The 14,149-nt window shown below is 43.3% G+C and overlaps 1 protein-coding gene across 2 annotated transcripts in view; it reads left to right on the top strand.

Annotated features, from left to right (window-relative positions):
- LOC124073206 (cytohesin-3) overlaps positions 1-14,149 on the top strand; it is a 32,098-nt gene continuing 17,949 nt past the window's right edge. The window contains exon 1 of one of the 2 annotated variants that reach the window (XM_046415279.1): positions 1-396. In XM_046415279.1, the coding sequence (XP_046271235.1) occupies positions 378-396 (19 nt within the window). In that variant the 5' untranslated portion in view covers positions 1-377. Of the gene's footprint in view, positions 397-13,327; positions 13,592-14,149 lie in introns of those variants that run through there. The other variant, XM_046415278.1, reaches the window with a different exon arrangement.

The following is a 14,149-nucleotide window of genomic DNA, read 5'->3' as shown; positions in this document are numbered from 1 at the left end:
GACGTAGCCCTTGCCGACAACTCTCCCGATACTAGTGGAGTGAAGGCGTATTTGGAGGGATAACGCTAAAGCGCTCGGCCACTGTATGTGTGTCTGGGGGGGAAAAGACACCGCCGCTGCCGCTGTCTCTGTGGAGACACACACCGCTCACCGGAACCGGAGAGGACTGCCTCGACTGGGACTGTTGAGGCGTAAATGGCCACAACATTTTCCAAAAGAAGACGCTGCCCGTGAGACAACCTGTGCACCAAATGCGTCCTGGAAATTAGGACGCGCATTTGCTGTAAATTAGACCCCCCCTTTTTTTTCGCACAACGGAAGTTTCTCTGACCGATTTTTGTAAAGAGGAGGGGGGTCTTGATTTTTAGGCTGCAATCATGGACGAGGACAACCAAGGTATGATTCATTCAGTACAATTCAGACCGCTGAACTGTAGCTATTTCAGTACGAATCAGGAGACAAGTGCCTGCGTGGTCAAAAGAACAGCGATAATAATGACAATAATCATGTTGTGGATACTGACTTTCCCTGTGATTTCACTAATGTTAGGCTGGATATGTGGTTAGTTTAGTGTCGACCAACAACACCAGTATTGATCACATCCGTCCACATCTTTCTCGTATCCTATTGACATGAAGTTACCTCCCAAATGAACAGAAACCCCCCCTCGCTCGTCTTGTGTTATGTTACGTTTTACGTTCTTACGTGCTGGATGTGTTTACAGTAGAAACATTGACCCACATTCACGGTGATCATAGAGACTCAACAAGGCTTGGATGGATCAGCGTGATGACTGACAAGGCACCACCGGTGTCACATCAGCGCTGCGGCCGGTAGACTCGTGTTTATCTACGCCTTTAGTCAGCTGTGGTCAGGTGTCACTCCGGCCCAACAGGTCCTCTCACTGTCAAACAGCCTGCGGGCACGAGACAAGGATCCATGTGTTGACTCATGATAAAAGATGAGTTTGTTTTGAGTGTGTGTGTGTGTTGACACAGATGCGTCACTGCAACGCGAACCCTAGGGACACATCGTTTCCACTTTAGGACAGGGGTGAGTTTAGAAACTTTTGAATGGAGGGGTAGTACACATGTAACCCCCCCACCCACCGTCATCCCCAACCCACACACACACACACACACACACACACATTGGAGCTGTGGTCGTTTAGTTTTTGTGGCGATTTTGTGTCTCTCTGTGGTCATTTTGCATCTGTTGATGGTCGTTTTTCCACCTTTATGTGGCCTTTTTGCATCTCTTTTGGGTTGCTGTGTTTGTCTTTGCAGTTGTTTTGCATTTGTAGCTTTTTGTTGTTGTTGTTGTTTTAAGAACAATTAAGAAATTTTACCTGTTAAGATTAATTTATAGAGGTTTTTGTCCAGGATATTAAGTTGCCAAACATATATCACCTTTTGACCCCGGCATTGGGGGGTCATGAAGGAGGACCAATCAGATTCCAGCGAGGAACCTATGCTACCTTTCATCAGCCCTCTGATCAGCAGATTGAGCTAAGCCTGTAGCCTGAGCATAAACTGAACAAAATCACACAGATTTACATTTGAGAAACCATCACTCACGTTGTCTAACCTCTGCACATCCACGGTATTCGGTCACATGCTTGCAGAGCTGCAGGATGTGACTATTTACTAGAGTGCTGCAATGCATGGCATGCAGGCATAAAGCTGTCATTGTGCAGTGTGTGGCCGGCTTGGCCTCCAGTGGTGGCGCATGTCAGCGCAGCCCCACAGACAGACATATGGAGCGATGATGCCAACCAGGGACAGATGACAACAGCCAGGAGCATATAAACACACACACAAATTAAATCTTTCCCTTTTCCCCTTATGGCAGTGAAGATTGATGGGTGGGTGGATCATGACCCAGAATGAAAGAGTGTGTGTCTGTGTGTGTGTGAGAGAGAGAGAGAGCAGGTGTGAGTGTGTGATTTATGCCACAGTCTGCACTCTCATCTGGAATAAATAGTGTCCTGGATGCTGCAGGAAGGAAAGGCTGGGGAGCTCTTGTTGTTTTGGTGTTTAGTTTGGCGTTGATCAGCGGGGAATGTAACAAACTGCTACTTTTCATTAGAAGAATTTAGGACTCGCACATCAGGCCACAGCGGAGGGGGCAGCAGAACAAAGTGGATGACGGGTGACTGCGCCCAAGCAGATTACAGGCATGGATGTACTCAAGGTGGCAGGATGAGTGACAAACTTTAGATATCTGACAGTCATTCCCTGCAAAGGTGGGCTACTTACGTACTTTGCCAGGCCACAAGTTTGAGTGAGAAGGAGCACGGAAAGCGGTGGACAGAGTGAGATACTGAGGTGTCGGATGGAAAGCAGACAGCGAGGGAGGCGTGAGGATGGAAAGAACGTGTGACCACAAAGAGCGAGACACAGTAGTAGCAGCAGCAGCGATAGTGAGATGTCTGAGAGGGAATGAGAGAGCGAGACATGAGATGTATGTGTGTATGTGTGTGTGTGTTTGAAGTGCCAGTTGGAAAATGTCCAAAGAAATATGGAGTGCTGCCAGTGAAAGTCAGTGAGGAAGAGTGGCAGTCGACTAGATACTCTGACTGACTCAATTCTCCTGTGTATTACAGAGGGTTTCTCCCAGTGAAAGTCCTTCTGTTCTGTCATAATTCACTCACTGAACTGTGAGTGGTCTCCGGCCGCCCATCACCGCTCATCAAACCAGGTCGCAGTTTTGATGGGGATTCAGTTTTCATTTCTTTTCCATCATCCTCTCGATGCCATTTTTCAGTTTCATCAGCTTGAAATCTTCTCAGCGTTGAAAAAAGAGACCTACTGACTTTACCTCACACGTGCTAGTGACATGGCTCTATAGACGACAGTGGCGGTCGGTACGCCGCTCTGGTCCACACTGAAATATCTCAACAACTATGACTGACTTTACTGACTTTGGTGACCCCCGACTTCTTCTCTAACTCAAACATGAGATTGATGTTTGAGTGAAATAAGTGCAATTTGGTGCACACATTCATATCTCTCTCACAATTAATTGTAATAACTTTGATGATCCTCAGTTATTTTATCTAACATCACCATCAAGACAAAATTTTAATTTGTCCTTGATAACCTGCAAAACATTCCCTTACAGAGATGCTAGCATGGCTGTATGCTATACTTTTTGTTGCTTACTTTCTCCTGCTGAATTCTTTATTTGTCTTGATCTGCTCATGTCAGTTACGTTTCTGCAGCCACAGTTGGCCATATCTGTAGAAGGCTTAGAGAAAACAGGTCCACAGCAACCCATCTGACATGCATGACAGGAATACAATGCCTTCTGCCTCATAGTGGCTTAGAGGACAATGGGCCCAAAAGAGCCCGCAAAGCTGTGCTACAGCGAAACCTGTCTGACTGAGAGTAACTTTCTGTAACGCATTTTTGCTTTGCATGACTGATTCTGACAGTCTATCTGATGTGCACCTGCAGTATCTCTGCTTCATTGTTTAGTTTAGTTGGTGAGCTACATGCACAGAACTCAGTGGAGACTTCATGAGTGATGCCCATATGGTATGAATCATAGCATTTATGTTGGACCCTGGATTCACTGCTCCAGGCCGCTCTGTTTACACACTGTGAAAACCAACCATTTAAACTTGGCAGTTCAGTGTGCGAGTGTGTGTGTAACTGTGTGGTCCGTGGGGTTATGGCACACTGCGGCCTAACTGAGGCGGGAAGAGACGCGCACGACATGCTGGGCTTTGAGATCTCCGAGCCATTCATCTGCTGGCCGCAGGACAGAACCAGCAGCTTCCTGCTACATTCAGGACTTGTGTTTTTTTGTCTTTGGAGTAGAACTGCAGCTGCTGTCTTTTCCCCGCAGCCCACACGCTGTCAAGTGGCTGTGAGAGGAGCGTCCTGAAGTCTTCACGGAGCGTAGGAACAAATCATGCTTTAATAGCACACACTTCTCAGTGGTATCCAGAATGAATATCATCCCTGTCCATATTTTATCTCTCTCTTTGCAGAAGGGTCATCTGGTTCACTGCACTGCTAGTATCTACAGAGAGTTGTGGTTCTCAGGAACGTGGTAGACCGTGGATGTTTACTTCAGGTCTAAGGAGGCTCTGGAAGGTAGTGAGGGTCAGTATGCTGTCTGTGTGACGGTGAAGGACCCGAGGGCCCTGCAGGATGTTTGGGAGCACCAGATGAATGGTGCTGTTTAAAAGTTCTGTAAAGGTTACAACCTCATGAGAAGTCTGGTGTCTTATAGTGGAGAGTAATTCACTCAGCTTATAAACTGTAATGTATAGGCCTAAAACTGAGACCTGAACCTGACATATCCGCATCTTTAAGACCTGACCTGAATGAACCCAATCAATAGCGTCAAAGTTGAAACCAAATCTGTATTTTTGCTTCACTTTGCCCAAGGGCTCAATCAATTCGTCGATTAACAGAAAATTAATCACCAGCTATTTCGATAATAACTTAATAGTTTGTTATTTGTCAAGCACAAATGCTAAATGCTTGCTGGTTTCATCTTCTCAACATGAAAGATTTGCTGCTTTTCTGTTTTAACTAATTGGAAATTAAATATCAGTGGGCTGTTGGTTCCACAGTGATGAAAAAGAGTTCTGTGGGAACTTGTGATGGATACTGGATCACTGTTTTTTGAAATTTTAAACTATTCATTGATTACCCAAAAATATTTGAAAGACTTTCTGGGAATGAAAATAATCTTCAGTCGGAGCCCTATTCAGTGCTAGTGAAACACTTTCCTGCATAGGTAACACTTAATTAAACCTAAACAACACAATGTGTTTGTCAGATAGTGAGCGGTATCCATCAAAATGTTTCTGTTTCTGAAGTCACGTGAAAGGAAAAGTCTTCTGCTTTCTTTCTCTTTCTGCCAGTGTGAGTCACCTCTGTTAAAGAGTGTTTGTTTTCTCTGTTATGACTGCTGTGCGCTCTCACACACTCTCCATGCACCAGCAGTGCAGCTCACCACGGCTCGGTAAGCGCTTTGAGAGTTTGATGAGGAGCTAGAAAGGACTACTGGCTTTTGAATGTGGCTTGACGTTACTCTGCAGACCAAAGTCTGTGCGCATGTTTCATCTTTGACAAAATGTCAGTGAACACAGAGGGCCCTTGTTCAGTTTGGCCTCCCAGAATATCAGATAGCCCACTACATTTACCCATGACATCCCCTCGGTGATTCAAGTTGGACTCACGAGGCGTTTAAACAGACTCACCCCATATGGAAGTCAACTTTCTAGATCTGGACGGCTTCAGTACTTTTCTTTAATAAAAGCTCAGCTAAGTTTGAAGTGAACATGAGGCATCTGTGCAAATCCTGTTGGACCTTGGCTCTGTTTTCTCTGCCTTAAAAAATGATGGTGGCGGCAAGACTTAATTTTTCTCTGGATCAGAGGAGGAAAGGCACACAGGGGTTTTCAAGAAAGTATCCAATTTCCTCTTCGTCTAACAGATAGTGCTATGCAGTGAAGGCCCACTGCTCAGCAGAGTCACAGATTGGGATCTGTCTTTATTGCATTAAGACCATCAAGGGATGTGTGGAGGGGAGACGTGAGGCAAATCGAGCTATTTTTCTTCCCCTTTGGAAGGAAAAAGCAGAGCGTGCTGAAGGTCCCAGGAGTCTGAAGTCATGTGCTGAAGTGAATTTCAGGCAAAGAACGTCCTGCTCCACTTGGACCTTTGTGGGAGTCTGGGTTCATGGCTTCCATTTAAGTTTGATTCAGGCCTGTCGGAAAGGGAAGAGAAGGCCGAGCGGAGTGGACAGGAAAAGGGAGGGATGGAACAATTATGTAAGATTGTTTGACCTGCTGAAGATGCAGGAAAAAGGTGTATCCCCCTCTGAGTGCCAGTACATCCAGTGCTTCACACTCTGGAAACACAACACATCCAGTGCTTCACACTCTGGAAACACAGCCCACCATCCAGTGATCTTTAGTTTAATCTTCTAAAATCATGTTGGCACACAGCATCATTATACGAGTGTGATTTTTAACAAAGGCATTCAGATTGTTCAGATCTCCACCTAACTTCTCTTCCTCTCCCATCTTCACACACACACCCATCTGGCTGGCTGAGCTTCAATTAGAGCTTGAACGTTTTGGTTTTTTTGGCCTAATCTTGACTCCTATGATTTGAATCTTTAGTCAAGGAGTTTCCAAGCTAAACCCCTGTGGCTGTGAATAATATATTTCATAGCAAGCAAGGTGTATTGAAGAGAAACAAATGAGAATGCCGAGTATTTACATGGAAAGATGTCAATATATTAGATGAAGCTGGAGCCACAAGCATATGACAACATAAAATACAAAAACACACTGTGTATGTGTGTGTGTGTGTGTTTTAAGCATCTGGCTTGTCTTCAGCCTCTTACAGCCCTCTTGTCTCCGCCACATGACTCTGCCACACCAAACCAGTGCCAACCAAGCATTTAAGAAGGGATTTGTGACACTGTGTGACTTACTCAGGGGGTCAATGTGTCAGTAAACTACTACAGCACATCTTCACTCTTTTGCCAGAGCTGTTTTTTTTTATTTTTTTTTTGCAAAATGGGCATGTTTTCACTCCCCACCCCCCACTCTCATTTTTGCTAAGATGCTGCTGCATCATACAAAATTCATTCTTCTTTCATCATGAGGGAGGATGAGCTGTGACTGTGCAACTGGTGCTGTGAAAGAAAGCTGAGGTTGTTGCAGCCATAGTCTCTCCTTTCACGTTCCTCATCATTGGCTCTGTGCTATTGAGAATGACAGCCATGCTACCTTTGTCACCGAGCAAGGCTACGGAAAACACGGCGGGATGACCCATGTGAGCAACCCGTCAATATGTATATGCGCATCTGTGCGTGTGTGTATGCTTATGACGGCATGTTTGTACAGTGAGTCGGTTTGTATATGTTCAGTAGAGAGAGAGATGGAGATGGAGTCATGCAGCAGTGGCACAGATTCAGAGAGAGACCGAAAAGGAAGCGGATGCTGCAGTCAGATTCACAAAGTAGGTTAGTGGTGCAAGGCTCAGCCCAGCTGTGTATACCTCATGCTTCTCTACTTCCACTATATCACTTGTAGAGGCATGTGTGTGTGTGTGTATAGATGTGCATCTCTTTATATGGTGTGCACACACAGGATTAGTGTGGGCTGTGAGCCCTCTGCATGCATAGACAAATGGGGGGGATCATGTGGGGAGGGATATGGATGACAGTTAGTGGATTATAGGTCAGAGTCTCGAGCTGCTCACTGTCACTTCCCCACTGGAGTGAAGCACAAATAGAAACACGCACACACACACACACAAACACACAGTGAATATAAACAGGATTCAATCTTGACAAAAAGGCAGCGCTGAGAGAAACTGAGAGCTACCCTCCCCTGTGTTCCTTTGCCTGAAACTGGAACTGTGTGCCATGTGATTGGTGTGTCACCAGGATTTTCTCCTCCCCACTACTTATTATTATCAGGCTTTCCTCTAAGGCTTTCCTTTGCCCTGACCCTTGAATTGTTAAATTGTTTTCAGAGATAGGATGGCTATTGTTGCTCTAGTGAAAACTGTGAAATATAAAATGAATGGCCTCGACCGAGCAGGTCAGGGCAACAGGCTCCAGAATAGTCCACAAGGGCACTGATAAGCAGGTCTTTGCACAGGGACAATGGCAGCTCGACTCATGGCTGTGCTTCAGATGCTTTCACACACCTCTTACTGCTGGAGGCACACACACACACACACACTTCTCTCCTTGTTCACATTCTCATAACTCGTGATGCATCAATGCCAGCGCTTCCACAGATGATGATTGGGTATGATTGATAATCTGGTGTGGCTTTGAGTGGGTCATGACCACTGTAACACACACACACACACACACACACACGCTGAATGTGTATTAGACAGTCACATTGTTGGCAATTCATCTTCCTCATGGGGACAAAATGCCTGTCCCCATAATGTCGATCATTACATTTTTGGGTGAAGGCTCGGCTTAAGGTTAGGTTTAGGTTAAGGTTAGGTTACAGATTAATGGTTATGGTTATGGTTAAAGTGAGTCCTCAGGAAATGAATGCATGGCTATGCAATGTGCACACGCAGTGGCCTGAGGGTATCTCAGAGGGCGAGTGGTTTACAGTGGCTGTTGGGCACAGGTTCCTTCACACATGTATTTAATCTTGTTGCTGACCTCTGTCAAGCTGAATTTCTGTCATGCAGTGATCACTTGCACTACAGCTAACCGTAGGAAAAGCTTTTCTGAGCTCTTGATAATGTAATGTGGTCAGAAGAACATAATACAAATGCCCCCACAGTCAGTCACCTCATAAATGGACTTAACCTAAACCAAAGCAATAATGAGTATGTTCTTCCCTTGGGAATATTTCACTCAGTGACATTGGAAACATCAGCAGTTTCTCCATTGCCGAAGCTCTCAGGCGATCTGTGGTGTTTATACATACCTGCCAGCTGTCAGGAGGCCATACACATGAGTCAAGCACTATTCACTATCTAATGGAGTCTCAAAAGAGGAGGAGGAAACGAATCTGCTATTTTCCGCTTAGATGAGAACAGCCGATACTGAAATGTGTGATACAGAAAACAGTTTGAAAGTTTCATGTCATTGTATGTGAAGAGGAAATACAGGATATGGCTCCTGTTTTCTGGCCAGTCCCTGTATGTCTGCCTTATTTTCATATCTCTTTCACGTCAGATTTTCCTCTTGTGTTCTGCCTGTATTGGTCCTGTTAGCTGCAGTCTGTAAGCATGGGGGATTACATGAAGAATCTCATGTTGCAATTCTTGATGAAAAAAAATGATTAGGCCTCACAGACCTGCTGGCAAGTCAGCATGCCGTAACAAGAAAGTTTTTAAATGTTTGCTGATTTTCCAAGCACTGATTACAAAGTCATTCTTTTTGCCAAAGTATTAATTAAGCAGCATTTCCATCCAGTTTAAGCTACTGTATCTCATACATTTCCTAACGGGAAAGTTTTCTTTATTGTTTCATTATGTTACCTATACCTATTGTAGCTTTAAGGAGAACTGACAATGTATTATTCAGCTGATTTTTGACCCACATCAAATTGATCACAACTATGTTAAAGCATGTTCTAAAAATAACTGGTTACTGACTGAGTATTGATGCTGTGTCATTCATATTTTCATGATGAAGGTTCATCCACTCTCAGCTGGCCTTATTCATTCAGCTTAATACTTTACAAATGTATCACCCCACCTCTGTAAAATTAGGTTGATGTAATACTAATTTACAACATCGAATACGTTTTAAACGAAGTGTAAATGTATGAGGAAATGGTTGAATTAACATATCGACAAAGCCTCAATATATGACTGAGCATATATGCAAAAGTATAGTTGTGTTTTTCCTACAATATTTGCTTGTTGCAAATTAAATGTGGTTAAGGGAAAGATTGTTTTTGATTAAATATTAAAAACATATGACACCGGACATGTTTAAGCGAAACTGTCATCTTTCCCATACCCTGACCAGTGGTTTGGAGGGCTTGAAGTCTGGTGTTAAAATCTCAGTCCTATTTATTTCCCTGCAATACCAATATATAATTTTAACTCAGATGTTTTATGTTTTTAATCTGACTTTAATCCACTTTTGTAGGGAAAAAAAACAAGACTCTGCTCCTCTGTGGAGATGATGCAAAAACCACAACTGATGTTTACTTCTAAATGCTCAACTTGTGATGTTTAAAAGGCTAAAGAAAAGGTTTCTGTGTGCAGAGGCTCATGATCTGGAAAACCCCTTTATACAGAACCTGGGAAAGAGTGATGGTCTGACCTGAGCCGCCCACATATTTTGTGTAATAAAGATATCCTGGTTTGGGTTTTAACTTTGGTATGAACTCTTTTTCTCTCTCCTCCTCCTCCTCATCCGCCTCTTCTCCTTCCTGCTGTCTTGGAACAACAAAAGCAGAATTGGAGTCCGTACTTGGCTGCTGAATTGTCTCTTCATCTCTCATCCTCCCCCTCGTCCTCTTTATCATGTATCTCTGCTTTAGTCTTGTCCAGATTTAATGCCTTAACCCAATATAAACAGACTGTACTGCTACCTCCTCTGTCATCTTTGGTTCTCTGTCACGTGCAAATTGTGTTTGTCTGCCTCAATACAAGAGTGTAGGCCAGTGAGACACTACAGTTATTTCCTGTCTGGGCCTCCTTGCAGAGTCCCTACCTTTTCTGGAGGACTCGTATGTCTTAAGCTCACAGCTGAACAGGAGCATAGAACAAATGGGGGCTAAAAGGGGGGACTGAGTATACAGGGCCCTCATGTGAGAAGGGTCCACAGAGTTACCAGAGGAAGTAGCAGTGGATGCAGGGAGGGATCTATAGAGACTGACTGTGTACAGGTTTTGAAATTCTGGACTATACCCCTGCAGCTGAATATCCTGGTTTACTAACCAGTTTACTAATCAGTATGTTTCTTAAATTAGATGCTCCAACTCAATCTGTATGTGGTCCAAATAGGATTACAAAGTCAGTATCAAATTCATTTGTAGGAGTCAACATAACTGACAGTTTCTTAAGCCCTGCCCCCTTAAGGCTGGGTGGGTGGACAGTTGTAAAATCTTGTTTGCAGATCCTTTTTGATTTGAATGTGACTGCGGGCACTTAAACAAAAGCGCACTTTTGCTTTCTCAGATTTTTGTGTAATTGTTCATCCATTTCACAAGCCAAAGGGGAAAACTAAGCCAAACATTGCTTCTTTTTATCTCCTATATCTTTAATTATCTTGCAGCCTTTTAGAACCATCTTGCATCCCCTTCTCCTTGGGTAGGTCCTGACCCCATTTAGGAAACACTGTTTTAAATGCTAACTGTGTTAACTGTGATGTTCTCAGGCTCATTATTTTATCAGGTTTCTCAGAAGAACTTCATAGTGTTGTAAACCGCCTTATCAAATGATCAGGCTGCCAGCAGTTGTGTGTGCTGGTAGGGAAAGGTGACATTTTGATCATGGCTGTCTTCTCAACAGACTTTACACCCAGCAAACAGAAAATTCTTCAGGGCTTAGTGTGTCATCCTCAGCTGGTTTACCATTGTGCAACAGCTGAATCCATGGCCAATTAGGAAAGCTCTTGTCTAGACTGAGTTTAAGATTATAAAGAGCATTATGTACAACAAGATTGAAAGAGAAAACAGAACAGTGATAAGATTCATCTCATGCATACCTTTACTATCACTGTCACAGCCTACAGGTTGTTCACTGGTTAAATGGCAGACTGTCAAAATCATCTTCCTTTCATATTTCTTTTCTTTCTCTTTGGGGAAAAAACAAAGCCTGAGCAGGATGTAGACTTACTGATAAGATAAGTAAAGGTCTCAGTCTCTGCAGTTGACGGTAGACAGACTGATGGACTGATGGCTTATCAGTTGCAAAGCATCCAAAACCAAGTAAGAAATCAGTTTTATTAAAAATATATGTAAGAATAATCTAGTACTTTACTGTAAAGGAAATAACACTTGAGGTAAGATCAACAATCGTAATGAAAGACCCTCCGTGCTCACAGTCATGCTCTTAATTGATAAAGAAGATAAAGATAAAGAAGAAAGGATCCTGTCGGCAAAACCACTCAGCTAATTTGTCAAATATGATAGCGCAAAAATAAACCAATCAAACGCCGTTCATCAGATCCAAAGGGAAGAGGTAGTGTTTCTGTCAGAGTAGAATTTGGCACAAGCAGTTCTGGTCCGTGAATAAGTGACTGAGACTAGTGGGTTCTTTGAAGAGACTGTCTTGCTTAAGGGGATTGTGTTATAGGGTCTTTGAGGCTTTGAAGAATCAAAACAGCCATGTTGTGTTTGATGTAACCGATGTTTTTTTTTTTTTGGTAATCTAATTTTCATAAAGGGAATATTGTGGACGTCTCTTCTGAGATGAGCGCTAACAACAACAAGTGACTGCTACAGTCACTGAAAACATTCAGTAAAATGAACAGACAGCGAAAAGAAACCTTACTGGCATTTGACAGCCTTTTCTGGAACAACTTTTCTGTCACTGTATCGGCTACTTCAATAACGTGAAACTCAGGTGTCTTTCATCAGATATTTTACAACAGCAGTTGCGTCCAAGGACAGCAGTGCGGTTTTCACATCAGATGTGTTTACAAGGCTTAACTTCTTCCAAGAGACACATGAGAAGTTGTTTATTTCTGCAGATGATGGTGAAACTTTTCATTGGTGAACCTTTTCGCGGTCAATTGTGTTCCAGCAATTTGGTCTAAACTGAAATATTTAAACAATTGCCATGAAATCGAACATCTACCTATTGTGCCCAGAGTCCACTAAATGAGCCTCAGGGGTAGTTTGTGTTGACATAATTTATCAGACTTAGCACGTCAACATGCTAAGCTATCATTAACGTGGTAGACCTTATACCTGCTCAACATCAGCATCTTAACATTGTTACTATGAACATGTTGATGTAACTCAGCTCACCTCTGGAAAGTGGAATAGCAAGAAGTTTGTCTGAAATAAGTAAAATATCAAGGTAGTCTTCTTTAAACATTTTCTTCTGGGGGTGGTTTAAAATATGCTGTTGCGTGGTGTATCTGGTCATGAAATTCATTGTGGACATTTGTTTTACTGATGAAACCATAAAGACGTAAATCATCATTTTTTATGTGTGTGGGAATTTTTTATTAAAGCCAGCATCATGAGGCAAATGGGAAACTGGCCCGATGTTGTCAGAACTTCTTGGAAGATAGAGACCATAATGGATGGGAAGATTTTGGCAGGTCTTTTGCCATTGGAGCAGAAAAACACTGAAGATAAGTCTTCTTTATCTCAAACTCCAGCAAATGCACTTTGTTGTGCTATGTTAGTGAACATTCCTTAGTCACTATTTAAGTCACAGATGCAAATCTAATGTGTGCAGTAATGAGGAATGACGATGAAACTGAATAGTGTTTTTTATAAACATGAACAATAATCTAAACACTATGAACTGGAGTGGTGGTGGTAGTGAGTGTACTCTGCTATTGTTGCTGCACTTGTGCACTTGTCCAAAACCCCCTCATCATTGTAATAATTATCCAGGAGCTCTTATGAAGCATGGATAGGCCTTTTGGCAGTTTGATTTCTTCATTAGGAGGGCAGTGTAAGACACGGGGCTGAGTGGGCTCTGTGTCTGAACAGAAAGAGAGAGTTAAAGATTAAGTTGTGAGCAGATCCGGATAAAAAGAAGCGAGAGGAGGTTTTTAGAGCAGGTTTGACCAGACTGGGCGGTTGAAGTAGGAGGAATGTGGGCTATTTCCATACCACTGCTGTCATCTGTCAAGAGGCAGGAGCTGTCAAAGACACTGTCAGGGTGTGTGTGTTTCTGTGAGTTTCCACATGCTTGAGAGCTGTGAGTAGGAGTAGTGCTGAGGGAGAAAAACAATTACTACACACCTACCAGCTACCATTGCAACTTACGTGAGCGGGAAACAAGCTGCTAAAAGCACAATAACTGTGACGCTCTTACAGCAGTCTGCTGCAGTGCTGATGCTGATAGTACTGACCATCATAAGGACAAAGATACCTCTGCTGATGGCATGTCAGTCATTGTGGGAACTGAGGAGAGAAAATGGCGATGTGGTATGTATTGTATTCGGTAAACAGAAAAGTAAGGATTTGTCTTTCGAAAGGGTTCTGTTCCAACAGATGTAGGTGTCTTAAAGTCACCTGCAGCCCAATATTACATGGACAGAGCTTGAAGTGAGTGCGAACGCGGAGCTCCTCAAAGTTTTGTTTGTCGGTGTTTCATTCGCTCTGACATGCTCACCTGGCTTTCTTAAATGACTCTTAATTCAGATGGATTGCACATATTTGCAGCAGCCCTACTGTAGCCTAGTGTTGGCTGTGTTGTGAACTTGTGTAAGTGCTCTGTAATTAGCTTGTGGTGGGAACGGCCTTTGCCCTCCTCGTGTTTACCGGGTTGCTATTGTTACGGGAAGACCAGCCCAGCGGTCGTAATCACAGCAGACATCCCCTCCATTGTTCTGCTGCAAGCGTGGTGAAAATCAGGAAGCGTTTCTCTGGCTCTGGTTGCTCTGGGTTTTCTGTCATCATTTCAGCCAGGATTGTTTGAAGTTTTCAGCCGGGAGTTGAGCACAATATTACTGAAGTAGCTCATTAACTACAGACTACAGGCAA

This window comes from Scatophagus argus, chromosome 16 (genome assembly GCF_020382885.2).
Source record: "Scatophagus argus isolate fScaArg1 chromosome 16, fScaArg1.pri, whole genome shotgun sequence".
Taxonomy (NCBI): domain Eukaryota; kingdom Metazoa; phylum Chordata; class Actinopteri; family Scatophagidae; genus Scatophagus; species Scatophagus argus.
The sequence above is the reverse complement of the archived record's forward strand: the minus strand, read 5'-3'. Positions and strand labels throughout refer to the sequence as shown.